The sequence below is a fragment of the Passer montanus genome, unplaced genomic scaffold, assembly GCF_014805655.1.
Source record: "Passer montanus isolate IOZ18808 unplaced genomic scaffold, ASM1480565v1 scaffold71, whole genome shotgun sequence".
In the NCBI taxonomy this organism is placed as follows: Eukaryota; Metazoa; Chordata; class Aves; order Passeriformes; family Passeridae; genus Passer; species Passer montanus.
In genome coordinates, this window is record NW_024372259.1 from 1,836,566 (window position 1) to 1,863,675 (window position 27,110).

General features: G+C 47.0%; 2 protein-coding genes across 8 annotated transcripts; one reads left to right on the forward strand and one right to left on the reverse strand.

The window, feature by feature from the left end:
* The first annotated feature begins 202 nt into the window (after nucleotides 1-202).
* Nucleotides 203-27,013, forward strand: TDRD5 (tudor domain containing 5). 7 transcript variants are annotated; one of them, XM_039730340.1, is made up of 10 exons: nucleotides 203-327; nucleotides 13,416-13,654; nucleotides 14,595-15,167; nucleotides 15,958-16,088; nucleotides 18,973-19,178; nucleotides 19,859-20,065; nucleotides 21,114-21,180; nucleotides 22,135-22,335; nucleotides 23,187-23,346; nucleotides 26,294-27,013. In XM_039730340.1, exons 2-9 carry the CDS (start codon nucleotides 13,444-13,446, stop codon nucleotides 23,340-23,342), a joined length of 1,752 nt encoding a protein of 583 aa, XP_039586274.1. In that variant the 5' UTR covers nucleotides 203-327; nucleotides 13,416-13,443; the 3' UTR covers nucleotides 23,343-23,346; nucleotides 26,294-27,013. The 7 variants fall into 7 exon arrangements, with proteins under 7 accessions (XP_039586274.1, XP_039586275.1, XP_039586269.1 ...); XM_039730341.1 differs by lacking the exon at nucleotides 203-327 and adding an exon at nucleotides 8,406-9,572; XM_039730335.1 differs by lacking the exon at nucleotides 203-327 and adding an exon at nucleotides 13,046-13,059.
* Nucleotides 4,504-10,265, reverse strand: NPHS2 (NPHS2 stomatin family member, podocin). The gene is made up of 8 exons (XM_039730343.1): nucleotides 9,969-10,265; nucleotides 8,293-8,396; nucleotides 7,437-7,509; nucleotides 7,047-7,129; nucleotides 6,600-6,803; nucleotides 6,206-6,261; nucleotides 5,320-5,398; nucleotides 4,504-4,940 (listed from the first exon to the last, which is right to left on the reverse strand). Exons 1-8 carry the CDS (start codon nucleotides 10,243-10,245, stop codon nucleotides 4,662-4,664), a joined length of 1,155 nt encoding a protein of 384 aa, XP_039586277.1. The 5' UTR covers nucleotides 10,246-10,265; the 3' UTR covers nucleotides 4,504-4,661.
* Nucleotides 27,014-27,110: the final 97 nt, after the last annotated feature.

Here is a 27,110-nt window from a genome sequence, read left to right on the forward strand (position 1 = left end):
TTTTTAATGCCAAGATGCATTCAGTGCCTGACCTGGCCTCTGGTTTTCCATGTTTTGCTGACACAGAGCTCTTGCCTGGGTTGGAGACACTGGCATCAAACCAGGCACATGCTGCTGATGAAATGTGGCATTGTTGGTTTCTTATTCACTTAAGCATTTTTTTTTTCCTTTCCAACCAGAGGGACATGACTGGCAACAAGTGCTCCACTTCCTTTTCCCAGGAAGACTTTGAAGCCCTGGGAGTCCTGGAATGTTTGCAAGTGCAGCTGCTCTGAGTACTGCTCCTGTGCTGGAAGCCTGAGCAGGGCAGGATTTCATTTCAGGCAGGTACTTGTTTTGTTTGAGAGCTTGCATTAACCAGGGAAACCCCATCTCATTAGCCCTGCTAATAGAACTGACTCTGCTCTGTTTTTATCCTCTCACAGTGAAGATCAGCATCTCACCCTCTGCTAGCAAACACTGAGTTTTATAATTAATTAAATTTGCAAGGTTTACATAGATGTGCCATAAAATCCTTTGCAGATCTTTTAACAATGCCCTTCTCTGAAACCATAAGCATGTTTTATAGAGTCAGCCAATCCCACTGGACTCTTCAGCCCTCCAGATCTTTCTCTTGGGTCTCCTGACAGTAGCTCCTTAGATGTCATGGTTTTGCATTGACTTTGCCTCTGTGTTTCACAGAAACAGAGATCCATGCTCAGAATGCAGAGGAAAGATTTGAAGGTCTTGAAGAGAAGCAGGACGAAGCTCTGCAGGGAATCAAGAGCTAGAGTGTGAGCTGGAGAAAGACAAAGAAGGCATCCAAAAAGCAAAAAACAAGGAAAGGCAAAGTCAGGATAATCAATATTTTGAACCTTTTCCCAGATGTGGAGACTGAGGCAATCTTTGAGGACACCTCACTCATCTAACCCTAATGCAGAATCCTCCTCTGCTGGACTCATCCTGGGGTTTTGTCTGAACTCTGTCAGTGTTCAGGCAAAGAGGCTTTTAACATGATTCTAGATCAGGGCAGAAGAAACTGCTGAACATGCTCTGGTTTTGAGAGAAACTAATTTTGATTTTGACATGTAACATAGGGTCTGTATCTAGGAGATCACTGTAATTGTCATCATGTTCCTTGTGAGGGAGTACTTCCTGTGACAGTCAAGAAGATCTGTTTAGGATCACTGATTTTGGATTAGAAAGAAATTATGTTCCAGAGGCCACAGATCTTTAGTGTTTATAGCATGACACTCTTGCTTTCTCTAGGAGTGGTTTGAACACTGCTTACCTACTGTTCTTGCCCACATGGTATGGCAGTGAGTTCCTTAGGTCACAAGCTTATTAGGCATGAAAGCATTTCCTTGTGTTCTTTCTTAACTAGATCCACAAGATTTAAATGTGGAGAAGGAGAAAAAGTGGTAATTAAATTTTCTTTCCTTAGTCCTTCAATGTATCTTGTCCCTTTGACTTCAAAATGGGAGGAGGGGCTAACTTGTTTGTTAAGGATGTGATACCCTGGGCATATTTTAACTCTGTGGTATTTTTAATGGCTTTGGCTTGCTGTTTTTTCTTTCTGAAAAATTCCCAAGAAAATATCTCAGAAGTCATGGCCTGCTCAAGTCCCAAAGTTCCTACCTCTAGCCAGCCCAAGAGATCTAGAAAAAGCAAACACTGAAGAACATCAATGACTGAGTAGTGTCTTAGTGCCCATTCCCAGCAGCATTTCACCCTGATTCACTGCTGTTACTCCTTACCCACTACCCTGACATGTCTCTGCCATTTCAGCATTTATGCTGTTCTTCTTCCTGCCCCTGCCACTTCCACAAGTGTCCTGCTTGTCCTCTGCCTCCTCCCACAGTTCTAGCATCTGTACAGTTTGTCATCCTTGTAAAACAATTGCTACTTCAACTTTCTACTCAACACACCTCTCTTGCCTGTGCCCCTCCTGTTTGCACTCATCAATCTCTTCTTGCTGCTTTATTTCCTTCTGTCTCATCCCTGCTGGATCATGCAAGCAAGTTGTTTGCACCTCTTCCCTCTCATATCAAGAGGTTTTTTTACCTCAGTGCCAGCATGGCCTCGTTATATATCTGATAGTGGGTACCTTCTTCATCCTCTGAGCTTCAGATGATTCAGCTACCAGCTGTCTGTCTGATTAGGAGGAAAATGTACAAGAATTAGGATGACTGCAATTTGACCCATTCTCAGCTTGGAAGAGGAAGCAGTGAAACTGTCAGGAATCACATTGGCTCAGACAACACCTGCCAGCTCCCTCAGAGTAAATTCTCTCTTGGAAACTTCTTCTATCGTTAATCCTTAAGTACATTTTTAAACTAGGTTTTCCTTCTGCAAGGTTTTTGAGCATAATATCTCCTGGTGGTAAAATGACAAGTTTCTGCTGGCTCTGTACATGTAAAAGGTCTTCTATTGCTAATCCTTAAGTACATTTTAAACTAGGTCTTCCTTCTGCAAGGTTTTTGAGCATAGTATCTCCTGGTGGTAAAATGACAAGTTTCTGCTGGCTCTGTACATGTAAAAGGGAGAAGATCCTGCTGGATCAAGGCCTGCTTTTTGGAACTGAGAATTCTCTTAGCTATAATTCACCTTTCTGTAAGGAAGTTACATGTTTGAAAAACCCATGCCTGGCTTCTGCAGATACACGTGCAAACAGGGCAATGGGTGTGCCCTGACGTAGTGCTGTGTGTCTCCTGACAGTCAGTTCTTGGGCTAAGTGTTGTTCCTTTGAGACTTTATCTGTGGAGCTGTTGGTCCTTCCTGTGCCAATAATTTTGGTGGGAATGGATTATTTCACATGGAGTTAGAAATGCAGCCAAAGAAATGTTCAGAGAAAGGATCAGCTGCAGCTCACTCTGCAGTGTTATGCCCTTTTGCTCTTATGCCCTTGAGGTTGGGAAAGAAGGGGCCTGTTTCAGCAGCATGAGAAATACCCAGTACCAGCTTTAGAGGAGTAGCTGCACAGCTCATGTTCCCCAGTGGAAGATGACAGAGCTGTTCAACTTCCCAGAGCTAATTCCAGCAGCATAAAAAATAACCAGTACCAGCTTTAGAGGAGTAACTGCACAGCTCATGTTCCCCAGTGGAAGATGACAGAGCTGTTCAACTTCCCAGAGCTAATTTTCCATGAGCAGATCACTCCTGAGATGCATCACAGCCACACCAGCAGCAGCCACAGTGATCCTGCTGCCCCATCCCCTGGGAGGGTCACAGTGGCAAACCATGTAAGTGGGAGGTTACACCTGCAGGTCAGTGCTTGTGTGGTCACTGCCAAGTTCTGAGGTGGATTTTTCCCACTTCCCAGCCACTTGTAAGAGGGCTGGTTGGCCAGGTGTCCTTGCTGTAAAAATGCTGGCAAATATTTGTAGACTGTGGAGCAGTCAGAGTTACCACCAGGAAAAGAGCTGTGAATAAATGAAAACTCAAGAGTGAGCAACTGGCTGAGTATCCCCTGCTAGACACGGGCATCATGACCAACAATGTGGGGGCAATTAAGAGAAAGGCAACCAAGTGCCCTCTCTCTGGACCTGTACAGGACACCAGCAGCAGAACAGTGGTGCTGGGAATGGCTATGCAGGGAGATCTGCTTTGATGCAAGGGGAGAAACTGCAGGTCAAGTAAAAGGACAGGAGCAGAGCTGATTCTACATAAAGGGCACCAGGATCAGAAAATCTGAGTGGAGGGATATTTCCTTTGACAGAGCTCAGATTTTTGCCAAGGGAAAGGACTGCAAGACCTCTAGGTTCCTGGCCATTTCAAACAGCTGAAGGCAGGAAAGATACTCAGGAGTTTTGTGGCTTCTAGGATTTTTGAGAACCCTCTCTGTTGTTCTCCGTGTATGAAAATTACCGAGGCAGCTGCAGGCAGGCAAAGGTGTTTCCCGAGGCGCTCAGCCTGTGGTGCCGGATTCACCGTGTCAGCCCAGTGGGCGTTGGTTAAACACATCGCCTCACCCTGAGGTTTTTACGTGCCCACGAGCTCAGAGGTTGTCCTGCCTCACCACCCTGTGGAAGCGAGCAGCAGCACAGCCTTTCCTCTGCACAGCCGATGTGCCCAGCAGGGAAGCACCAAGCTTTAAATGCTGCCCTCTCTCCCCTTCTTCCTTTTCCTCCTGCTTCAGAACTAGGGCTAAACGCCTCGGTTGTGGGGCTGTACGTGGGTGGTTACTGAAATCCCATATCCAGGACACCAAAAGGACATTTCCCTCCTTGCAGGACCACCAGGATGGCAGCACCCAGCATCCTGCCTGCATGCTGTTCCCCCACAGATTGTTGTGCTCCCACTCCCACCTGCCTGCCTGTTTGGTTTGTGGTTGGGGGACATGTAAGGACATAGGGGAAGGTCTTGTCCTTCCTTCCAAGGTGATGGGGCAACATGGATCACACCCTGGGAGCCAGGCTGTAACGTGTCAAGGGGCATCTGGCTCTGTGGAGGGGAAGGGATGACACCCCACTTCCCTCAACCCCCTGCTCACACACTTGCCAAGCCTGCTTCTTGCACTCCACATTTTTTCTTTTCCAAAACAAGTAGAGGCTTTTTCCATGTACAATCCACTTTATATTGCAGACCTGGGCTGCTTTCCTCCTGCCTCCAGGTCAGAACCTGATGGTGGGCCAGCCTTCTTGCTCCTTTCTGAGCAGGAGCAAGGTGGGGAACCATTTCTCTCAGAGCATGGGTGAGTCCTTCTTGTCTTTTGGATTTTCTGGGAGCTTTGTGGTGCCTGTGAGGAGGCTGCTCACAGCTGGAGGGCTGTGGGTAGCTGAAGAGCCCAGGTTCATGGCATCCAGAGGCAAGGGCAAGATGAAAGCAGCAGGTTTCTCTGTGGTAAGGGAGTGCAGTGCATGGAGATAACGGAGCTGAGCAGCAGCTGGAGCACTGGAGAGGATCTCAGCTGCCATCCGCAGGGACTCGGAAGCAGCTTTTTCCCCCTCTGCAGCAATCACCTACCAAGCAGGGCAAGAAGGAAAGTTCTGTGAGGCTGGGAGTGAGGGGGCACAGACTTACAGAGGAAGGTTGCCATGATGAAATGTTTGGGGTCAGTGTGATTATAACATTCCTGCTCCTTGAAGATCACAGCATGTACTAACCTCTTGGCACTGCCAGAAGTCTGGAAGCTCATGTCTGGCATGTTTTTACCAGGCCCATCAGAGCTCACAACTGAGCTCCCCTTGTTAGACTCAGCTCTTGTTCAGGAATTAAAGGAAACATCTCAAGCCAGAGTTGTGTGCCTGTGTGGTGTGTCCCAGGGACCTCAAACCAGAGGTGGGAAAGGGAGGAGGAATGCTTTGGAAGGAGATGAGAAGTGTTCAGGTGTTGGCATACCCGCACTTTGGCCTGTCTCTGGGCCTCTGCTTCCACAGCCAGGGACTGCCGGAGCTCAGCAGGCAGCTGCACGTTGTTGCTGTGGTAGTAAAGACAGGCATTAGCTGGGCTCTTGGCACTCCTGGCAACACTGGGTGGTCAGTCTGAGGCTTGGCATGGGCTCAGTTGGTCTCTACAGAGCAGCTCATTCATATCTTTTGCCTCTGGGTGTCCCTCTTCACGTGTCTCACTTTAGTCTTCTACCTCCATTCCCAATCTTCTTTCAGCCTGGTTTTCTAGTGACCAGGGATGATCACCAGCCAGCAGGAGACTCTTTGTGTCTCTGAGGCTCATAGTTTAAGCTCACTCTTTGTGAGGCAGCAGAGACTCCACTAGGAGACAGCTCTCAAGACAGGCACAGTAATGTTCCATTCACAGATTTATTTGGCTCTCTCTTCCATGTCCCTCTGTGTGATCAGTGAGCCCAACCTTTCTGCACAGACTTGAGTGTTGAGCCCATCCCTACTAGTGCTGAGACCCCAGGGCCTTTGATCTAGAGTATGACATGGAGAGTTCAGTGCCTTGCTGTGCCTTTTGGGCTGCCAGAATTGGGTGCAAACTCTGCCTGCAGCAACAGCGAAATGGTGATGAGATCCCAGCTAAGGATCCTGCTCTGCCTGTCAGGCCAGGAGAAAGAACAGCCTTACATTGGAAATTTTACATGAGGCAAAGGCTGAAAAGGGCAGGGAAAATAGAAAGGTGGGAGGTGAGGCTCTACCTTGTGCAGAACGCCTGCAGGCAGAGAGCCAGAGGGAAAGCAGGCAGAGGAGCAGGTAACAGCAAGAAGCACAGGACAGGTACTTGCAAAGGGAGAGAGAATTCCCTTCTACCAGCATTTCCTACCTACATTTCTATTCTCTCCACTTTGATCCCCCAGCAGCCTGTGACTGCATCCAAAGCCACCTGTGAAGACAAGTACTTTTAGAGCATGGGGAGAACAGCAGCCCTGGCCTAGGCCCCTTACAGGGAGCAAGACAGGGCAGGGACTTTAATTGCAAGACAGATTTAATTGTAAGGCAGATTTATCAGGTTCAGTGTGCTACTGGGCAAGGCCCCTCAGAAATAAAGTGACTGCCCTCACTTCCCATTTGTGTTAACCCCAGGGTTTAGGGAGTCCACACTGATTCCAAGTGTGGAAACCTTCAAACCAGTGCCTGTGATTCTGAAGGACTGGCCACCTGAGCTTCTTTTGGAGCCTCAACTCACCCCTTGCTTTGTCCTCTCCCTCCCCAGGGAAGCACCTTTATCTCCTGGCTGATGTTCTTCCTCTCCAGCAGGAGCTCAGAGAAGGCTTGGTGTGCCAGGAGTCGCTTTGTGGTGGTCTGCACCAGCAGCTGGATGGCACTGGAGATGCTGGTCAGCGTGGTGAGGAGAAGAGAGGCGTTTTCCAACCGGTAGTAGCAGACAGCATCTATCTCCAAAGTAACCATGTCTTTGGTCACCACCTAAGTAGAAGATGTTAGGGGAGATGGAGCTGGTTCTGGCAACTCTAAGGCAGCACAGAAAAGCACACAACTGAGAGAATTATGAAAACTGGCTGAATGGTTAAGTCTTTGTAGCTTCCACCTCTGCTACTGACTGATCTTGGGCAAAGTAGAGGTTACTTTGAGATGTTTTTTGAAATTTTTCTTTGCAAGGATGAAGGTTGGAAGCATAGATTTAACATTCCAGAATTCTGTCAGCCATACCTGATGGAAGGGAATCTCTAGGGTTTTGAGGCGGAGATCTATCTTGTGATAGGTGTCCAAACAAGGAAGGAAAAAGAAAAGGCCTGTGGGAGGAAGAGAAAGACAGCAGGTTCATCATCAGAACTACAAAAATTACCTCTTCTGTTTTGGAGAACAGGAGAGGGTTCAGCATGCAGAACTACAAAAGAATAGCAATACATAGGCTCAAACTTTCAGGCTGTTTCTGTGATGGAAAAGCCATCAGAAACTACTGGCCCTTAAAGGAAGGGAATAAAAACCATCAAATCTTCTGTCTGGCCATGTCTGCTTGGAGGGCACCAGCATGTGAGCTCTGGTGAGGCATGCAGAAGAGGAGCAGCGTGGCTGGGAGGAGCTCAGTAAACACCTTACCGGGTCCTTTGGCTCTGCCAGGAAGGAGATGCCCGAGCCGGAAAACAATGGCTCTCTCATACTCCCGCACCACCTGCAGAGGGAACCAAATCCAGGCTGGAGAGGAAGAAGTGGGACTGGGAAAAGCAGCCTCACCAGCACGGGAGGAAGTTTATTCTGGAAAAGCCCTGCAAAGGGAGGATTTCAGCAGTTGTGGCATTGCCTGTCACTGAGTCACTTTACCCTTTGCCCAGAACTGCTGGCCAGCCTTGAATATGAGCAGCCCTGTGACAGACAGAGATTTGGTGAGAGCAGCCCATGTTAGACCCACCCAGGGTTTCCCAAGATGATCCAGCATTTTGCTTCCTTATAGCCTGGCTAAACTTAAATAACCTGAGTTAAAATGTTCCACATTGCTTGTGGAACAAGCCTACAAGTGCCTACTTGTAGCCATGCTGAATAAAAACAAGAGGAAGAGGGGAAACCTGCTATTAATTGAGAGATCAATCTCTCTTAAAATTTGGAATTTAAAGCCTATTTACTCTTCTGCAGTAATGCAGCCATGTCTGGACTAGGTAGGCTGAGGGACATGTCTGAAAGTGAACTGACTTGTAATTTTTTTTATTTTTTTTTTTAAGAGAAACCTTAGCTCCTTCCTGCTGGTATTTCAGCAGGAGTATTTGATAAGCAATGGTTGGACCCCTGTGCTGTAGCAACATGCCATAAAGGACAAATCAAAATTAATGACGAATTGAAGAGGTATAAATAGGGGCCTTATACCAAAAAACCCTTTCTGCTCATGTCCAACACATGCTGAATCAGTGTGTGACATCCAGATCAGACACCACATCCTGTAAGGCCCCATGGCTATTCTCACCTTCATGCAGAACCAGACAGAAATGGGGAAGGTCATTATGATGAACAGGAAAGACAAGATGGTCAAAAGCCACTCACAGACACCCAGACCAGGAGACTTTCCACCTAGGGTAAAAACCCAACAACAGTGTGTTAGAAGAGGACTGCTCCCAAAATACTGATAGCCTGACAAGTGCCTGCACACATCAGCTTCACTGTTGTCCTTTGCCTGGACTCACTGTAAATGAACCACTTGGCTCTCTCTGGAGGTGAGTTAAGGAACACTCCCTGCTCCAGATTGCCAGGAGTAGCAAGGATAGAGGGATAGATTTTGTCTCTGCTTTACTGACAAAAACTGAGCCATGCTTCTCCATGGTTGCTTGAGTAGAAAGCAGACTTCATCTTGAAGAATTGGGGCTACAAAGCAGCGTTGAACGTTGGAATGGGCAACTTTGCTGAGCTGGGATCCCTCAAGTTTATCTGGAAAGATGAGCTAAAGACAAATATTGTAAATAAGAGAGAGCTTTAAACATGCACAGCCTGAAGTGCCCTTCTCTATCAGAGTATTTCAGATTGTTTTGGAATAGGATTCTAGTTGCATCCCATCTCCCAAATGCAGTGGGATGAAGCCTCTGGTGCCAGTAAAATCTTCCTGTATTCTAAGAAGTCACCCCAGGGTGCTGGAGGCTGATGGGCATGGTCAGCCCAGATTATTATTACATTCTACATCTCCCCAAAGTGAGTGTGGGTCATCTTGCTCTGGGTGCTCTTTGTTGGGCTCCTTTCTGAGGGAAAAAATGGCAGGTATGGCATGAAAACAGATGGAACCAGGGAGTGGATCAGGATTTCCAGCTGTGAAGTTAGCACCCCTCCCATTTTTAATCCCTTCCAACCCTTCCATCCCTGCTCCTCTGCCTTTGAAATATTTTATAGGACCACCAGGTCCTGAGGGAGCTTCAGATCCTAAGAACCTGTGTAGTCACTAGAGCTCCTAAGCACTGCCCAATAGCTGTAATTCCTGTAATGGAGGCAGAAAGATGAAGCTGTGAAAAGCTTGTTCCCAGGGAGTCAGGAGCAAGTCTGAACCTTTGTGTCACTCTGGGGCAGCAGAGGTGCCAGCAGGGAAGGGCACAAGTGGTGCTGCCTCTTGTTATAGACATCTGCCATGCCTGTGGTGATGCTGGGTCCAAACAGGCCCAGCTGTATTGCCAAAAGGATGACGATGCTCCCTTCTACTGTAGCAGGCTGGGAATGTCCTAACAAACACGAGGAGAGGAGCTGCTCTTAAAGGTTATCCAGCAGGTGAGTGGCAAGTGTGCACCTCAAGGGCAGTTCTTCCCTGCAGCGAGGTCCTTTGGGCTATGAACTGGCAGTGAGGCCAGTGCCATCCACCCGAAGGAGGCCAAGCAAGAAAAGGAAGAGACCAGAGCATGAACAGAACTGGGGAGTAGCAAGCTGAAGCATGAAGGATGCTGGGAATGCAACTGCTTGTATCCAGGTTCAGTGCTTTGCTGGATGGTGCTAGTAAGCCTGCAGGGGCTGGCTGGGAGGCCAGCTGGAGTCTCCATATCCTATCCTGAGGATAACTACACCTGTGTAAGCTGGGTGTGATGACACCCACCAGAGCAGTCACACTGTGACCCACGCAGCAGCAAAGAGCCCACAGTTTTCCAACCCCTTCCCTTCTTTAAGCCATACCTTCCTCTTGCTGCTCACTATCCAGCAATGCCATCGCCTCCATTTCTTCATCAGACACCACATCATCCACGTCCACCACCGTGGAGGTGTGCACCCTGCCATCACTCTCCACAGTGCTCTTGGTCTCCTTGGCTTTCTCCTGCTTTACATCTCCCTTCCCTTTGGCAGCCTCTCTGCTGCTCTCCCTCTTCTCCCGTTTGCTCTGCGCAGCCGGGGACTCCCTGCGTCTCCTGTGGGACTCCCTGGAAGAGCTCCGAGACCTCTTCTCCATCCTCATCTGTGCCGAGGAGCACGCAGCTGCCCGGGGGCTAGAATGAGAACGTGCTCGAATTTATTGCTGCAGGCAGGAAAAGCAGGCAGGGGAGGAGAGAAGGGGAGGTGTCACATCAGGGAGGCTCATTTCAATGTTCATCACATTAGGCTTGTCAGGCATAATGGACAGTGAAGTGAGCAAGCTGTTTCCAGCTGCTCTGCTGTCATCATGCACTGCTGTGGAGATGGGAAGGAAAGTTCGACCTGGACAGGGTGACCCCAGGAGGATATTCTACTTGCATCTATGCTTTTGGAAATAGAATGTAATCAGAAGCATTCCGGTGATTGTTAGTAGATAGTTTCTGCAAAGCTGTTGAAAAGCAACCCAAAAGTAACTGTCAGGCAGTTATCAACTATATTTGGTTATCACCCAAAGAGATCAAAAGGTGAGAGTGGCCCAGAATAGACACCAGGGTGAAAAGCCTTTGCTGGTGAGACCTGTGGCTTACTCAGGAGTGGCTGCAGGGGCTGTTGTGGTGAACGTCTGGGTAAGTGCCATTCACACTGCTCTGCTCCCCAGCAGCCCTGTGGCTGGCACTCTGAAGGGGCACAGGCAGCAACCCCCCTCTCCTCAGGGTCACATTTTAGCAAGGAGGGAAAGTAACTGGTCCCAGCTTTCCTGAATGGGTGTTAATATGAGAGCCATCGCAGAGTTAGAGCTGTTGAATTGCAAACTGCCAAAAGAGTTTGTGCCCAAATGCCTCCCTAGTTTTCCACAGCAGCAGCATGGCAGAGCAAACAGGAGCATTCTCTTTTCATGCTGCTCAGCCTGTGTTGACATCTGCAGAAACTTGTGGAAGAAACACTTTTAAAGTCACCAACTGTACTAAAGAAATCAGCACCCAGCTAGAAATTGCCCTACAGAAAGACACACCTGGGACATAAAGCAGGGCAGGGCTGAGCTCAGGGATTTTTCCAGTCCCTGGTGTGGAGGAGTGGCTGGAGGGAGCTGGGAAGACAGCTGGGGAGGTGCTGATCTTGTTTTTTCACAGATTCCTGTTTTATTGGACACTTGTGCTCCACCTGGAGTCAGGATATTGCAGGCAGGGAGGGCAGGAGCAGCAGCTGCCTGCTTTCTCTGCTGTGCTGGTGCCGTGTCAGCAGGTCAGCAGGGAAGTGATGGATGGAAAGGGCTAAAGGCAGAGAAAAGTGGGGTGTGGATGGGGTGTAATTAATAAATTTATACAGTATATATTCTTTGGAAGTGCTCCAGAAACCCTTTCCACTTTGTGTCTATCACTTGGCCAACATGGGACTGGTGGAGATGGTCTCCAGCTGCTGAAAAGGCAGGTGGTGTTTTAAGCAGTGACAGCAAAAGGCAGCTCAGGTCTGGTTTTGGATTCCAGCTGGTGTCTTGTCAAAAGCACCCTGGCATGTTTAACACCTCCAAACCTGCAACATGCTGGTTTTGTCTGATGTTTTATTCAACCAGTGGGTCCTGACTCCACCATGCATAGCAGATGTTTCGTTGCTATCTTTTGAAATGAGGAGATTTTTTGAGAGCACATGCTGATGGGTGTCCCAAAATTCACAAGTTCAGCCCCTGTTTTAGTCTCAAAATACTCCTGTGTGGAAATCAGCTGTACAATTGAGGGTTTTTTTCAGATATCTGTGAGCCCTTAGGAAAGAGCCACTGCACCTCTCTTTAACTACAGCCTGTGACCTCTGGAAAGTCAATGTCTCCTCTGTGGATTTTCCTCTCAGATGGGACTGAAAAAAATACAAGACTCCTCTTAATAACCACATCTGGTTTTAAATATTGTCACGTTGAAGGAACTGGTCATGTTCTGTGTGTGGCTCTTTCCTAACATGCTTTTTGTGTCTCCACTGTGGATTTTCCTCTTAGATGGGACAAAAAAAAAAAAAAAAAAAGACTCCTAACAATACAAGACTCCTCTTACAAAATACAAGACTCTCCTTAATAACAGTAGGACATGGAGGTTCTGGAGCAAGTCCAGAGAAAGGCAATGGAGGTGGGGAAGGGTCTGGAGCACAAGTCTGACGAGGAGTAGCTGAGGGAGCTCAGTCTGAAGAAAAGGAGGCTCAGGGGAGAACTTATCACCCTCTACAACCACAACCACAGCAGGGTGTAGCCAGGTGGGGGGTCAGGCAAACAAGGGAACATAGTCTCCCTCCGCAGCAGGAGAGGCTTGAGCTGGACTAGGGAGAAATTTCTTCACAGCAAGGAGTGGTCAGACATTGCAACAGGGTGCCCAGGGAGGTGGGGACAGCACCTGAAGGTGTTTAAGGAAAGACTGGACATGGCACTCGGTGCTCTGGTCTGGCTCACCTCAGGGTGTTGGGTCGAACTCGATCATCGCAGAGATCTTCTCCAACCGTTTTTTGTGGGGCTTTTTTGGTTTTGTGTTTTGTTGGGGTTTTTTTGGGGTGTGTGTGTGTTTTTGTTTGTTTGGGGTTTTTTTGTTGTTGGGGGTGGTTTTTTTTTTTTCTTGTTTTGGGGTTTTTGGGGTTTTTTTTTTTGGGGGGGGGTTGGTTTTTTTTTGGTTTTTTGTGGGTTTTTTTTTTTTAGGGTTTTTTTTGGATTTTTTTGGGTTGTTTTTTTGAAGAAGGTAGGGGCAGCATCCCGCGGCCGCTCCGAGGCAGCACAAAGCCCACCCACCTCAGCGCTGAGGGCGGCGTCGAGCGTTCCCCCTCAGCGGCGCAGCAATGGCGGCCCGGGCCGGGGTGAGGGGGCGAGGGGCGGCCCCGCCCTGCCCTCGCGCCCCGAAAGGCGGGAAAGGCGGCGCGCAGGCGCACGGCGGTCCGGAGCCATGGCGCCGTGCGTGTGGGAGCGGGCGGGGGGCCTGGCATGGGGCTGAGGGGAGCGGGGATCCCTGTGGGGGAAGGACGCCCTGCGGGGCTGAGGGGCGAACCCCCGCGCTGGGGCTCACAGGGGTTTCTGCGAGGAGCGCTGGGTGGGGTGTCCTCGGGCAGCAGTATGGACGCGCAGGGTGTCTGTACTGGCAGAGGTTTAAGGGTGCATTAAACTCCAGGGGTGCTGGCAGGTGAATACGCGGGTTCTTCGTGAACCTGCTGCCGGCTTTCAGGTGCTAGGTGGGGGAAAAGCTAAAATTCCACGTGATGGCGAGCAGCTGTGGTACGAGTTGTCACCTGCTTGCTTGTGTTCCCCTTTAGTTCGGAGGCTTTGAGGCGGGCGCAGCTCATGGAGGTGCTGAAGAAGGAGGTGAGGGCCATGCTGATCGCTGCCAAGGCGGGCCTGACGCCGGAGCAGCTGGAGGAGCAGTACATGGCCATGGTCTGCAAGCCTCTCCCTCTGCACGACCTGGGCTTCCAGTCCACCTTGGAGCTGGTGACACAAATGCCTGAAGTTGTCCAAATCTGCTCTTCCAAGAATGGCGCTGTAATCCTCAAAGGTGAGGTTTTGTTTCCAAATGGGTGGAGGAGTATTTTGGAGCCTCATACTGGAGTGATGTTCAGATGTGCAGAACTGTATGTCACATATCTGTTCATCTCTTTCTCATGTGAATCTGGTTAATTTTTTGTCTTTGATATTTCTTCTTGTATTTTGATCTGTCTTTTTAACACTTTTGTGCTCTTCCCTCCTAAAAAAGTCACCCATGCTTCTGGTTATTTTTGTACACTTTTTCACTCTGCTCTTGGTTTAGAAGCTGACATAACATTTCCTTATGTGTACACTAGAACTGGTAAGTATCACTTTTTCCTGTAAATGCAAACTACAGCAGGAGCCAAAACCAGGGATGGGGCCTCTCAAGAGGAGCTGTGAAGGTTTCTGTACCTGACAAGGAAGGCAGCTTAGCCTGTATCAAAGAACCTTTTTAATTTTCTTTTTCTTTGGGGAACAGTTATGACAACAAGTGGCAGTTGCAAAGAGTTGATTGGGGAGGGTGAAATGGCTGGGGGCTTTTTGAGTGCTACAGTAACACAAGAAAAAGTTGTTTAGAAGCTTGGAAAAGACCTGGGCTGTTCTCCAGGGAGACCTTTGGGCAGGGGTGCTCTGTAGTGAGAGTTTACTGTGATTCTGCTTTCCCAGCAAAACTCTCAGCAGCTTGGTTCTTGTTTGTGATCCTGCATCCAAGAATTTGACCTGCCTTCCTGCCTGGTCTGAATTTCTGGGGATGAGGGTGCAGACTGGTTGCTGGCTTTTAAAAATAGTTCAGTTCAGTTTGCAAAGGTTGCTGGAAATCAGCCATGGTTTAGTGGGATTGCTTTTGAAGGAGACAACTTCTGGAAGGGATGTGGAGAAGGGGAAAAGGAACGAAGAGGGGCTTTGGCAGTGTAGAGCTTTTTGATGGTTCATTGTTCTGGTTGTCTGTTTATTTCCTTCTGTTGCAGCCATTGCAGATGACTCCACCAAAGGGATTGCCAAGCTGGTTGCCAACCAGAAAGTAAAGACGCGTAAGGCATCGAAGAAAACCGCTGCGAAGGCAAATGCTACTTTTTTCACTAAGAACTCGAAGAACCCACAGAGTTTCCAGGCTCTGAGTGCTGGGACTCCTGTCCTGCCAGCAGGGGTGAAGGCTGAGCTGCAGGACCTGCTGAGCTCCTCACCGCTTCTGCTGGCAGACCTGGACAAGGCCTTCCTCAGGCGCTTTGGCCGCGCGTTCCAGTACCGGCAGTACGGCTTTTTGTCCATGTTTGAGGTCCTCAGGAGCATGTCTGATTCCATTGTCGTTGAGCAAACAAAGGCAGGTTCCTTGCTGGTCCTCAGGAAGTACCTGGCAAGCAAGATAGAACAGCAAGAGGTGCCTCAAGGTGAGGCTGAGGAAGAAGAGATGCCTCAGAGTGAAGCTGAGGAGGAGGAGGAGGAGCCTCAAGGTGAGGCTCAGGAAGAGAAGGTGCCTCAAAGTGAAGTTCAGGAAGAAGAGATGCTGCAAGGTGAGGCTCAGGAAGAAGAGATGCTGCAAGGTGAGGTGGTGTTTTTAACTGAAAGCACCTAGCTCTTCCAAGCTCTGTGGCCAACAACTGCCTTTCAGGTTCCTGTTGCTGCATTTGCAGTTGCTGCAGAAGTCCTGATTCCCCTGGGCTTGGGCACAGAGGGGCTGTTGAGTGCTGCAGAAGCAGCTGGCACGAGGCAGTTGTCTTGGTTGCAGAGAATTTAACGGGAAGGTTTTTGGCACTGTTTTGCAGTGTGAGGTGAAAGAAGGGCTGATTAGCCCGTTCAGAGTATGGACTTGCTGAATGTGTGTGTAGGACTGGAATTTCTAGTCCTACACATATCATTCCAGGTGATAGGTGAAAAAACTAGAAGGATCTTCTCAGTGTCTGCTCTGCAGGCTGGTAAAGCTTTTGCCATACACTTCTTGAGACTGAAGATTTAACAGTGGCCTGAAAGGCATGGCTACAGTGTTCCACAAAGAGGCAGACACCCTCATCATTCCCATAAAACCTGTGGGAGAGGGTGGATAATCACAGTTCCTGCCAAATTCACAGCTTTTCCAGGGAAAATACATTTTAACATTATTCTAGCAATGGGTTTTAACCTTCAGCTTGCTTGCAAGAGCAAGTGATTCTTGGTTCATTTTAACTTACTGACACAGTAAATCCTCATGAACGTGGTGGCTGTGAATGCTACAAGTATTGAGGAAAACAACACCAATGCTTTCAGACTTCCATTTTTGATGTTTTCCCTTTCTGCTTAATGTGCAACACTGTATCAGTCCAACAAGGAATAACAGCCAAATTCTTGTCTTTGCAGCAGCATCTGCAGCTGAGATGCCTTCTTTGGAACCCACCTGTGAAACAAACAGCTTCTGCCAGGCAGCAGCTCTGATGGATTCAGAGGCAGTGCAAACACAAGCAGTAGATTTGGGTGATCACCTCAAGCAGGTAAGTGGCTGGACAAATGATCTGTAGATTTGCCATGTCAGATTCAAGGGGTGATACTCTTTTTTCTATCTTTGTTTCTGTTGAGTTTGCTTTGTTGAGGCCCTGCTGCTTCCAAGCATTTTTGTAGCTGTTTTAGATGTCTCTGGAGGCAAGGAGGCTCCTAGTGAGCTGGTGGATAGCTTTATGTGGCACCCAAAGTCAGTCTTTTTCTGCTCTCCTCCTGATCTTGAGGTCTGTCAGATCATCCCAGGCCAGTTAAGTGTTATCTTGCTGGCTTACAAGAGTGGTGATACCTTTTGATATAGTTACTTGTAACTGGCCTTTGATAACTTTGTTTTGAGACCAGTTGTGTGAAATTTCCCCTGCTGCTGTTGACAGGGCTTCAGTGTCAACCAGCTGGACAGAGCTGGGGAATGTTCCTCAGTGACCTTGATTCCTGCAGTCTCAAGTCTGCTATTTGGTAGGAAATTATCCTTATTTTGTTTTGTTTAGCAGTGTGGTTTTAGAAAGGGCTGGAGAATAGCAGTGTAGAGGCTTTGAACTGCCAAATCTTTTTGACAGAGTTTGTTTATACCTCCTTTATTTTTTTCTTTTGAGTGCCTTTGGGCCTTCTTTTTCCCAGGAAAATCCTACTGCTTAGAGTTGTTTCCTCTGCCAAGATTGTCTTGTGGCTATACCCAGCTGTACAACTGGAGCTTAGAGGCAGGGAAAGAATCCCACGGGTTCTGACTTTGGTGTTTTGTGTGCTAATGAGCTTGGAAGCCTGGAACTATGAGTTGGACTTTGTGTAGCACTTGAGAGATTTTTGGCAGCCTGTTCTGATCCTTTAAAGAAATTTTGGTTTGGTGTGATGAGGTCCACAGGGAATTTCCCTGGGTCAAGCCACAAGTTTGATTGTGTGAAGGCAGTGAAAGAGGGGATGTGGTCTAGGCAGCCCCAGATTTTTGTCCCTAGGTATTGCAGAAGGAACCCATTTAAAGATCCTGAAAGACTTGCAAGATGTTTGTACAACTCCTGTTTGTCATGAAACACCATGTATGCTGTTTTGTTTTTAAAAAGCTCTAAAGAGGAGGAAAGCAGTCTAGGATGTGTTTGTTTGGGTGTGCACTGGGCATTTGTTCAGCAGGATGCTGCAATGTAGAGGGGAAAGATGCAGCCTGATCCCTGCCCTGGTATCCTGGAAGTGTTTTCAGGGTCAGGTGGGGCACAAGGCTGAGTCCATCTGCTCAGTTCCAAGAAGGATAAAGAAGACAGAGCTGCTGCTCTCAGGAGCTGCTTTTTCTCGCTGTGACAGAAGGAAAAGTGTCACCCACACCACTCTTGGCAGCTGCCAGTCCAGCTTGGGGCAAAGAGTCAGCCCCTCTTGCAAGTCATACCTCTTATAAAGTCTGATTTTATACTCTTGCTTTATCTTTTTATAGCTTTGTTGTATTTTGTGAGCTTCTTTTCAAGTGCACATCCCCATAAGTCTTTCAAAGAAATGTCTGTTGTCGCTAACATATGTGAGCAAGCATATAAAGTTCATGTGTGCCCTTAACACTCTGATCTGAAGAGGTTTATCAGAGCAAAATTGTCCCTTAGAAATGCCACCATTCACAGGAATACATAGAGAAAATTTGTGAAATTGTAAGGGGTTTTTAGAGGTGATGCTGCTGCTCAGGCCAGAATTCCCTCAGTTGCTCCTAGACTCAAAAATGTTAACTCACTGTTTAACTCAAATGTTTTAGTCAAAATTTCTAGCTCCAAAAAATTGAAGGGCATTAGGCTTTACTCAGTCTGCACAAGGAGAGACCAGGAAAGTGGTCACAGCACCAAGCCTGCCAGAATTCAAGAAACATTTGGACAATGCTCTCAGGCTCGTGGTGGGATTCTTGGGGTGGTCTTTGCAGATCTAGGAGCTGGACTTTGATGATCCTTGTGGGTGCCTTCTAACCCAGAATATTCTATGATTCTGTGATCTGCACCTTTACAAAGTGATTAAGAGAGCCACTATTGCAAAACCCCGTTGTTTTGAGTTGAATTTAGAAATAAGCAGCAGGGAGTGTGCTGGAATATGAATTGCCCACACCTTGCCTGATGTGTGATGCAGTGATAATTTGTACTGTGCTCACAATGAGTGAAATTGAAGTGTTTTTGACTTTAATCACTGTCTCCAGTGCTGTCTGCTGGCACAAAAGAAAGCTCTTGAGGCAGTGCAAGTAGCTGATGTTGGATTAAGGCTCCCATCCATACTACTTCAAGTGAAATAATGTTTTCAGCAGTTATAATAATGACAAATTGAAAGCTATTCAAAGAGCTCACTTGTACAAATTTGTCTAAAGTGAGAAAAGAACAGAAATTTTAGATTGTAACTGGTTGTGTCTTTGGGAAGCAGCTCTAGTGTGAAAGTGGGATGCATTCATGCCTTCTGTCACTTAGAATAATTTTCAGATAGTTTTGCTGGTTCAATCATGTACTTTTTCACAGTCATAGAGTATAGAAATAATAACTTTTCAGTAAAATCCATCTAAGAGGTGGATTGGGTTTGGGGTTTGATTTTTGTTTTGCTTTTTAAGCAATAGTTATTCACTGTTTTTGTCTAAATATATGACCTGACTTCAATTCCTCTCCTATAGTCCTTGCAGGAATATGAGCAAAGTATTTTTGTTGCACCCCTCTTAACACTGGAGGGAAGAAAGAAAGAGAGTGTGAAAATGGTTGTTTCTATCACAGGGAAAGTTTCCATGTTTGAAGTTTGCCCAGTTTGTGGGGATTCTCTGATACTCAGTAATTCACAAGTCCCCAGGAAAGCAGAACTATGTTTTAAATTAATGGAAAGGCCAATTATGTGTGTTCAGTGCATGACGAGACATCTGAGTGCCACTTCCCCCTTGTCCCCTTGTAGCATCAAGGTTTTGAGCAGTTTCCACCGACTCCAGAAATCCCTCCAGACGCTGTTCAGGACAGAAGCCTTTGCAGTTTGCCCCCTCTGAAGAGAAGGTGCTTGGTGGGAGTCATTGTGGAATTCGTCGTCTCTCCTAGCCAGTTCTACATCCACGTCTGCAGCACGGAAGCATCCTATAAACTGCAGGATCTGATGTTTGAGATGAGGTGGGAGCATGCTGTGGCAGTGCAGGGGTGTTTGTGCTGAGGGAGCAGGGCACCCAGCTCTTGGTCATGGTCACTGCTGGCTTCGTGGCTTGGTGCAGAGGTGCTGGTGCTGTCCTGAAGCACTACTCAAAATGTGCATCCCTTTTAACTAACAAGCAATTAGTGTGGTCACCAGCAGTTCCTGTGGTTTGTCTGTGTCCTAGCAGTTCTGAACTTTGTAAGCCTGGAAGGGCTATGGAAAGGAGCTTGGAGGGTTCCTGTGTCTTGTCTGTGCAGCTGTTGTTAAATGTGCTCAGTTAAGGCTTTTACTTCCACCTCCAACACTGCACATGGGCAGTACTGCAGAGCCTGGTTCATGAGAAATGCTGATGTGTCAAGGTAATGGTAAAAAAGTAATGATTAGGATGTCTGTGTTTAGCCTCTGATTAATCTCCATTAACTAACTTTTTGTTGTACCCCAAAAGCATCATTCAAATGTTAAAAGTTTGGGGTTGCAATTTGATTCCTATTTCAGTTTTAAGTACAACAGAACAGAGATATAAAGGATCTATTAATACAAATCCTGAAAATTCATGTCATGGGGACTTTAAAAAGTCAGGATTCTTTTGATGCCCCATATATTTCTCCTTGTTCATCTCCTGCACCTCCTGAGGCTGGTTTCTCACTGTTATCTTTTGCAGACACGTTTACTCACATAAAGTTGCTTCTGATAAATACATCATGCCTGAGTCTGCAGTGCGGCCCGGGCAGCTCTGCTGTGTCATGGTCTCCAAGTGGTGGTACCGTGTGATCATCCACCGTGTGATCAATGACCAGGAGGTAGAGGTCTTCTATGCAGACTATGGACACCTCCAGATTGTCCAGAAGTCTTGGCTGAGATTCCTCAAGTAAGTGAATTGCCCATGGGCAGCAGAATTGCAGAGCAGCTGAGGTTGGATTAGGCTTCTGGAGGTCATCCTGTCCAAGCTCCCTGCTGTAGTGGGGCTGTCTAGACCAGGCTGCCTAGGACCATGCTGAGATGGTTTTTGAATGTTTCCAAGGATGATGATTCCATGACCTCTCTGGGCAACCCATTCCAGGGCTTGGTCACTCTCCTGGTAAAAATGTCACTTCCCAGCTGGTCCACACTGTGCTGGTGCATGGTGGTGTTCTTCCCCAAGTGCAGGACTTTGTTGAACTTTGTGAGGTTCCTGTCTGTACATTTCTCTGTCCTGTCAAGATCTGTCTGGATGGCAACCTGACCCTCTGGGGCATCAGCCACTCCTGCCAGTTTTGTGTCACCAGCAGACTGAGGGTAGACTCCCCAACATCCCCCAGATAGATGATGAAGACCTAGAGCAATACTGGACCCAGCACGGGCCCCTGGGGTACACTGCTAAATCCTTTGCTGTGTCTGCCCTCACTCTTCAGTCTGTCCTCAGCTGCTGTCTGTCACCTTGGGGCAAGCTCCCTAATCTCCTTCCTGGGTTGCATGGATGGATATACACATTCTCCTGAAGGCACACCCCCCAGGTAGCACTTGTGTGCAATGCCAGGGGTGCTTTTTCCCTGCAGTTCAGCACATTGTCCATATTTGTGCCTTTCCCCTCTTTTGCCTCTCCTTGTGTCTGGCTGTTGGCATTCTTGGGTTCAAAAGTCAAGGTTCTCCATCTGTAATTTTGTCTCCACAAGGGGTTTTGATGGGAAGGTGCTTGGGCCAGGGAATGCATAAGGGACCAGTTGTTATTGCTGGTTTTGCTGTGACTGTTCTCTGGGTATGGAGTGTTTTCTGAAGTTCCTTTGGGTTTTAGTCATGAGTGCACAATCCAATGTATACTTCTGCATTCCTAAACTGGTCGTAAAACCCAGAAGAGGAGGAAGTTCTGCTCTTCTGCTGATTTATCCCTGATCATAGAATCATTATCTCTGCTGTAATGTTTTTGCTTTGTGTTGTAGGTGGCACTACTTGAAGCTCCCTGCTCAGGCCATCCCATGTTCCTTAGCATGGGTAAAACCCGTGGAGGTAGGTGTGCACATGCAGTTCTGTTTATTGACATATGTAGAGAAGTTATCAAGTAGAGGTTGTCTTTTTCTCCTGCCAAGGGCAAACATTTGGATGAAGTCAGGTCCTGTTGATATTTACAGCAGAATTAGTGCTGTTACATTCAGCAGAGTGTGCTGGGCGAGTGTCTGCTCTAGAGGCAATCACCCTTGCAGTGGTTTCCTTGCCATCAGAGCATTCTTGTTTATGTTCCTGCAGAAACAGATGGCTCCTGTTAAGCAGCACAGCAAACTTGTTCCTCTCCCTGCCAGTAGTTCCACAAGGTCCTTCTGAAGCCTTGGTAGCTCCAACCCTCTGTTTTAAAAACTTCTTCTGTAACAGAGCTTTAAGTGAGTTGGTTTGATGCAGTTAGCACAGCCAGAGTTAGAGAGGTCATAAGAAAGTTTCTCTGTGATGGGAAATTTCTTGGTCAAGAAGCCTGAGAAGTACAGTCTCTGAAGGAAAGCATGTGAGCAGAGTTGCTGCCTGTGTGTTTTTAAGGATGTTGCTTTTAAAAAGTTATTTTCCCCTTGGGTTTTGAGGGTTAATCACAGTTTTCCTTGTGATGAGGCTTAGCAGCATCTTATTAAGTTCTGATACTTTTAATGCTTGTAAAGTCTTGTGATTCCAGGAAGTAAAAAAGAAGATCCCAACAAACAACTGTATTTTAGGCAATTGGGATAAAATCACTGGTGAATGCCATGGAACTATGTTTGGAAGTAGGTATTTAGGGCATTCCCAGTGTAATGAGAATTGCAGGCTTTGGGGTAGTTTGGATTAGTTTCATGCAGAGAAGCTTGTCTGCCTGACTTTGCTGTATTTGTCACTAGCCTGGCCTAGCTCAGTTGGCTTTTGAGAAGTGCCCACCACAAGGAAAAGTCTCAGGTGGTGGATATTGGTCTGTTTTCTGGTGACTTTACATTGTTTCCTCTTCAGGGTGCGTGGTCCAGCGCAGCAATTCTCCTGTTCAAGCATCTCTGTCGCTTCAAGGAGCTTGTGGGCATCGTGGATGAATACGTGGATGGAGTTCTGTACCTCTTCCTGTGTGACACATCCACCAAGGAGGATGTCTACTTCCACTCTGTCCTGAGGGATATGGGATATGCTGATGTCTGTGGGGAGAACATCCCTTCCCAGGTCAGGAGGGAGGCGAGTGCTGCTGAAAGGAAGGGGAAGGAAAGGATCCCTGCTGGGGTGCCTGTAAATGGGAAGGTTCTTAATGGGAAGATTCTTATCTTGAAGCAAGTGGTTTTGTGAAGAGCAAAACTGGTATTCCTTGCTTTCCTGTGGCTTTTCATTTTGTGACTGCATCCCTAACTCTGTGTGGGGAGCTTGCTTTTTGGTTAAGGTGGAGTCTGGTGGTACAGCAGAGATGTTCTGTTTAGTAGAACAAACTGTTTTCAGCCTGTCTTCTAGCAATGGATTAAAAGTTGGTATGGAAATGGTTTGGTTTACAAACTGTCATATTTTGCCAGTGAAATGTACAGTGCTGGATGGCATAACCATGGTAATTGCCTACTGTCACACCAGTTGTAAGATCATTTGTGCTTTTACCTGTGGCATTGTTTCCATATGTCAGCTCAGTTCCAGTAAGAACAGTGTGGATTATGCAAACCCTTGGAAAGGTGCTGCCATGATTTTATATTTCAGCAGAAAGCTGAGTTTCACAGCCTGGAGTGCTTCTATCTGTTTTATTCAGCAGATGCAGAATGCATGTTCTGGCAGGATTAGATCCTGTGATGGTATCTTTGCATGTGTAGGCCAAATTCTGGGGGAGAGGGGCATTGCTGAGAAATTTTGCTGCTGGCAAAAGAGGAGTTGGTTTCCTTAATAAGGCCATTTCTGCAAGAATTTGGAGCTAACTCTTGGTGTTGTGCACCTTCACCCATTTGCTGACCTGTTAGAGATTTGCTGCATCCTTTTATTCTTTGTGGTAATTACAATGTAGAGGTTTTTTACTGTTCTGCCATGGTTTTCATTTGTTCTAGGAATTTGAGGAACTGAATCCTTCAGCCTTGTATGTTCAGCCCAGTGGGAAGCAGGGGAATGCTGAAGTGGTGGAACCAGACCTTCACTTGCAGCAGGAATCTCGGGATGCAGACAGTGAAACAGCAACCTTGAAGCTGAATGGGGCTGAGCTGTGACCAGGTGAGAGTTTGGCACAGCTGTCATTCCATGGAATCAGCTCCAGAGCTCAGCAGATGGGTCTTGTTTTAGTCCCATGGAAGTTTTCTGTGCAGCTGGTTTTCTGCTTTTATAAAAAGCAAGCAGAAACATAATATGAAAACTATTATTTATAAGTACCATAAGTACCTTTCTAGCTGCCTGTCCTCTGATCCCTTTGCAGACTTCAGGGAGGGACTCTGCTCTCTCTAACCTCCCCTATCTGCACCATAATTTTTCAGTTTGAGAACTCAGAGCAGGAAGTGTGTGTTTTCCTCTTAGATCTCTGGGTTTGGCAAAGGATGTATAATAATTCAGGGTAGTAGTCTGTAAATGCAGGGAAAGACCACAAGTGCTGGTGGTGAATATTTGCAGTAAAGGATCATCCTAAACTGACCTGATAGGAAGTGATTTGCAGTCCTGGTTGTTGCTGAGGATAAGCAACAACTTAACAACTACAGGTTTGTTAACAAAATGACTCTGAGGTGAATGTAAAGCATATGTGTGTGCTTTACACCTAGGGTTTCAGAGCATGTTCAAAGAGAAGCCCTTGGCTATTTACCAGTTTGATCAAGTGCTGAACAGAGAGGTTCAGCAGGGAGTAAACCCCAGGTTGTGAGTGCAGTCTAGGGTAGTACCATTAAAAACACCAGAAGCACTTGACAACAGGTGATTCTCTCTCCTTTTCTGTGTTATTTAAACTGCAGTATTTTCATGAGACATTTTACTACAGGGAGCAAAACACCTTTCAAGCCAATGTCAGCTGAAGTGCTCAGCGGTGGGCCTGCTCTGGGGCTGTTTCTGACACTGCTCTGAGAGTAAAAGCAAGTCTGATGCTAGTAACTTGTAAAGGTAGTCATTTTCTCTATTTATTTTTTCTAGCCAACTTAGGTTTCTGTGCTAGAGAAACTGTGTAAGCTGTGTGTCTTGGATATTAATGTCCTTGCTCTGTCAGTTTATCAAATGAACTGAAAGACACTAACCATGATCTTACTGTGTGTGTTTGGGAGAAGGTAGTGTGGGGAAGACTGCAAATCTTGAGTTTGTGTTTCAAATGCAGGAATCTGGAGAGTTCCTTACCTAGCTGACTAAAGCAAGATTCATATATGTCAGATACAGGTGGTGATTTGAGGACTAGAGGAATGTAAATGCATCCTGTCCCTCAGTGAGAATGGTGTGGGTGGCAAGAGGAGATAAAAATCATCTTGTAGCCTTGTCCTGACACTCATATTTTTTCCTGCATGTTAAGCAGAGGTTTTCAGTGGGCTGCTGGTATCCAGCTGAGTAGTTGGCTAATTTGGGCTCCAGTGATGCCTGTCTTGGCATCCTGTCAGCACTGAATTCCTGCTGCCCAGCCATCCTTGCTGCTGCAGGAGTGCCTCACAGTCCCCTTGTGCCCTGACAATTGAAGCAGCCTAGGGAGCAAGTACCCAGTTTTTGAACAGCTGTGGTTGAATTGCTGCTTGTCTGTCATTTTACTAGTTTTCTCCTCCATACTGAGCTAAAAAATACAAACATCAGCTCTTGTCTGTGGCTGAGAAATGAGTAAACATCCCTGAAATGTAAATTTAATTTGAATTCTTAATCAGAAATGCAGAGGGGCTTCCTCTGACTCAGCTCCTGCCTCCTTGCAGAAACTCCCTCTGTCATTGCCATCACTGGTTCTGCGTGGGGCTGCTGAGAGATGAGACAGCTGTCAGCTCTTTGCTAAGAGAGGGTGCCTTGTCTCTTGTAATAATCTCTGGCTCCTTCCAGCTTGCTGTGGAGGAAAAGCTGCCCTTTGGCCAGGGGGATTATTGTTGTGTAGTCTTGTTGTTCTGTTTTTTTAATTATCCATTTGCTGACCTTCCACTTCTTTGTAAATTTTGAGAGATAATTAAGATCAGGGCAGCTAATGAGCTGAGTGTGCACTAATTGCACCCTCTCCATTTTTTTTACATACATTTACAGGCACCTCATTCTCTTGGAGAGTCCTCAGTGCCTGCTGTCTTACTTGAGTCAGTGGAAGACCTTTACACCTCCTTTATTTACTCCAGGCAATGAGAAGAAATGAGGCAGGATAACCCAGATCAGATAGGAAGTTTTTCCAGCAGGGCCCAACTTTATGAAACTGTCCATCCCACTGTTGGACACATGGCAGCACCACTCATGCTGTGCCTCCTTAACAGTGTGAACAGATTCATTCAGAATTGGCAGAAAGTTGAGCAGTCTGTTACTGTGAGTTTTGCAGCCCCTCTTGGGTGTCCTAAGGCTGGTGCTGCTGGAACAGATGGAAATGTTGGTGTTTCTGTGGGCTGGAGATGCCACAATAATAAATAGCTAGATGCAATGTTGACCTTTGTGCAGCAAAATGGATTTCTAGTTGTTTAATGGGAACAAAATGAGTTGAGGGTTAGTTCTCTCATTGTTGGGTTTTGTTCTCTTTTCCAGGCTTTCTGCTGCTTGCATGCAGAAGTATTTGTTTCTCCACTCCAGTGTTCATTTCATACTGAGTCTCCCATTCTCTCAACCATAGGGAACTAAAGCATTTTGTAAACCCTGTGAGTTCCCTGTGTGGGTGCTTTTCTTCCATCTTCCAAATAATGGAAGAGTTTGCAACACCCATACAAGAGCTGCTCCATTTACAGGGTGGATTAAGTGACTTGCCAAAGGCAGTGGCTGTGCATGCCTTGGAACTTTCTCTCTAGAGTTCCTTAGAAAAAACCTCCTGAATTCACATCTGATTTCCCACCTCTGGGGAAGTGGAGCTGGAGCAGCAGGAGGAGAGGGGTCCTTGCATTACACCATGTCAGACTCATCAAACAGGTGTGCAGTAGCAAGTCTTCTTTCCATGACCTGGTGAGGCCCAGGCAAAAGGGATTTCAGTCTCAACTGGAGCTCTTGGATTTGCTTGTGCAGATTTGATCTTTCTTTTCTGTGTTCCTTTATGCAGATGAAGAAAACATGAAGACCAACACCTTCCCAGCAGTCTCATGGTTGGCCTCTGCCATGCTCTGGGCTCTGTGACCCTGGGCCACCTCAGGAACTGTGTGTCCCTCCTGCCCTGCTCTCTGCAGTGTTGGCAGCTGCATGACTGGCCACTTCCCATGCCTGCTTCCAGTGGCTGCCCAGCCTGAGAAGGAAAGTGAGATAGGAGGGGAGAAGCTGGAGCTGCTGCCAAGGAAGGCTGTCTGGAGCAGCACAGACTCTCTGTATAGACCCTGTTATTGGGGTTTTTTTGTTCAGAAATGTTTAATCCCTTGAAAAAGCCTGGAGTGTGATATCTCAGGTGTGCCCAGCATGGGTGATAAATGTTGGTTTTGCTTTCAGGAGAGTAGTTTGGTTTTGTTGTACCGGTGGTGTACTGAGTTACTGCTCTTTAATATAATGGTTCAGGAGAACATCCAAGTGTCACATTGTGTTATGTATCCTTTAAGTTTAAGAGAGGGAAATTGGCTGCCCAGCCCTCCTTCCTTCAGTGCATGAGCTGTTTGGACATTGTGTGGGGATGTGATTTGATTTTTAATATAGTGGCTGCTCTACACTCTCCTTGCTCTGAGGAAAGTTGAAGAAACCTCCCTCCCCAAAAAGAAGATGCTGTGATTTGTTGGATGTCATGTGTACAAAGTGTCAGGAATCTCATCTTAAAGATATGGAATAAAATCTGTAAGGAATCCAGTGAGAGAGAGCCTGAAGCTTGACCATGTTTGTGTAGCTCTTTGCCTGTGGCAAGTGATCCTACTGGGTGTTAATGCAGAGAAAAGCTGTGA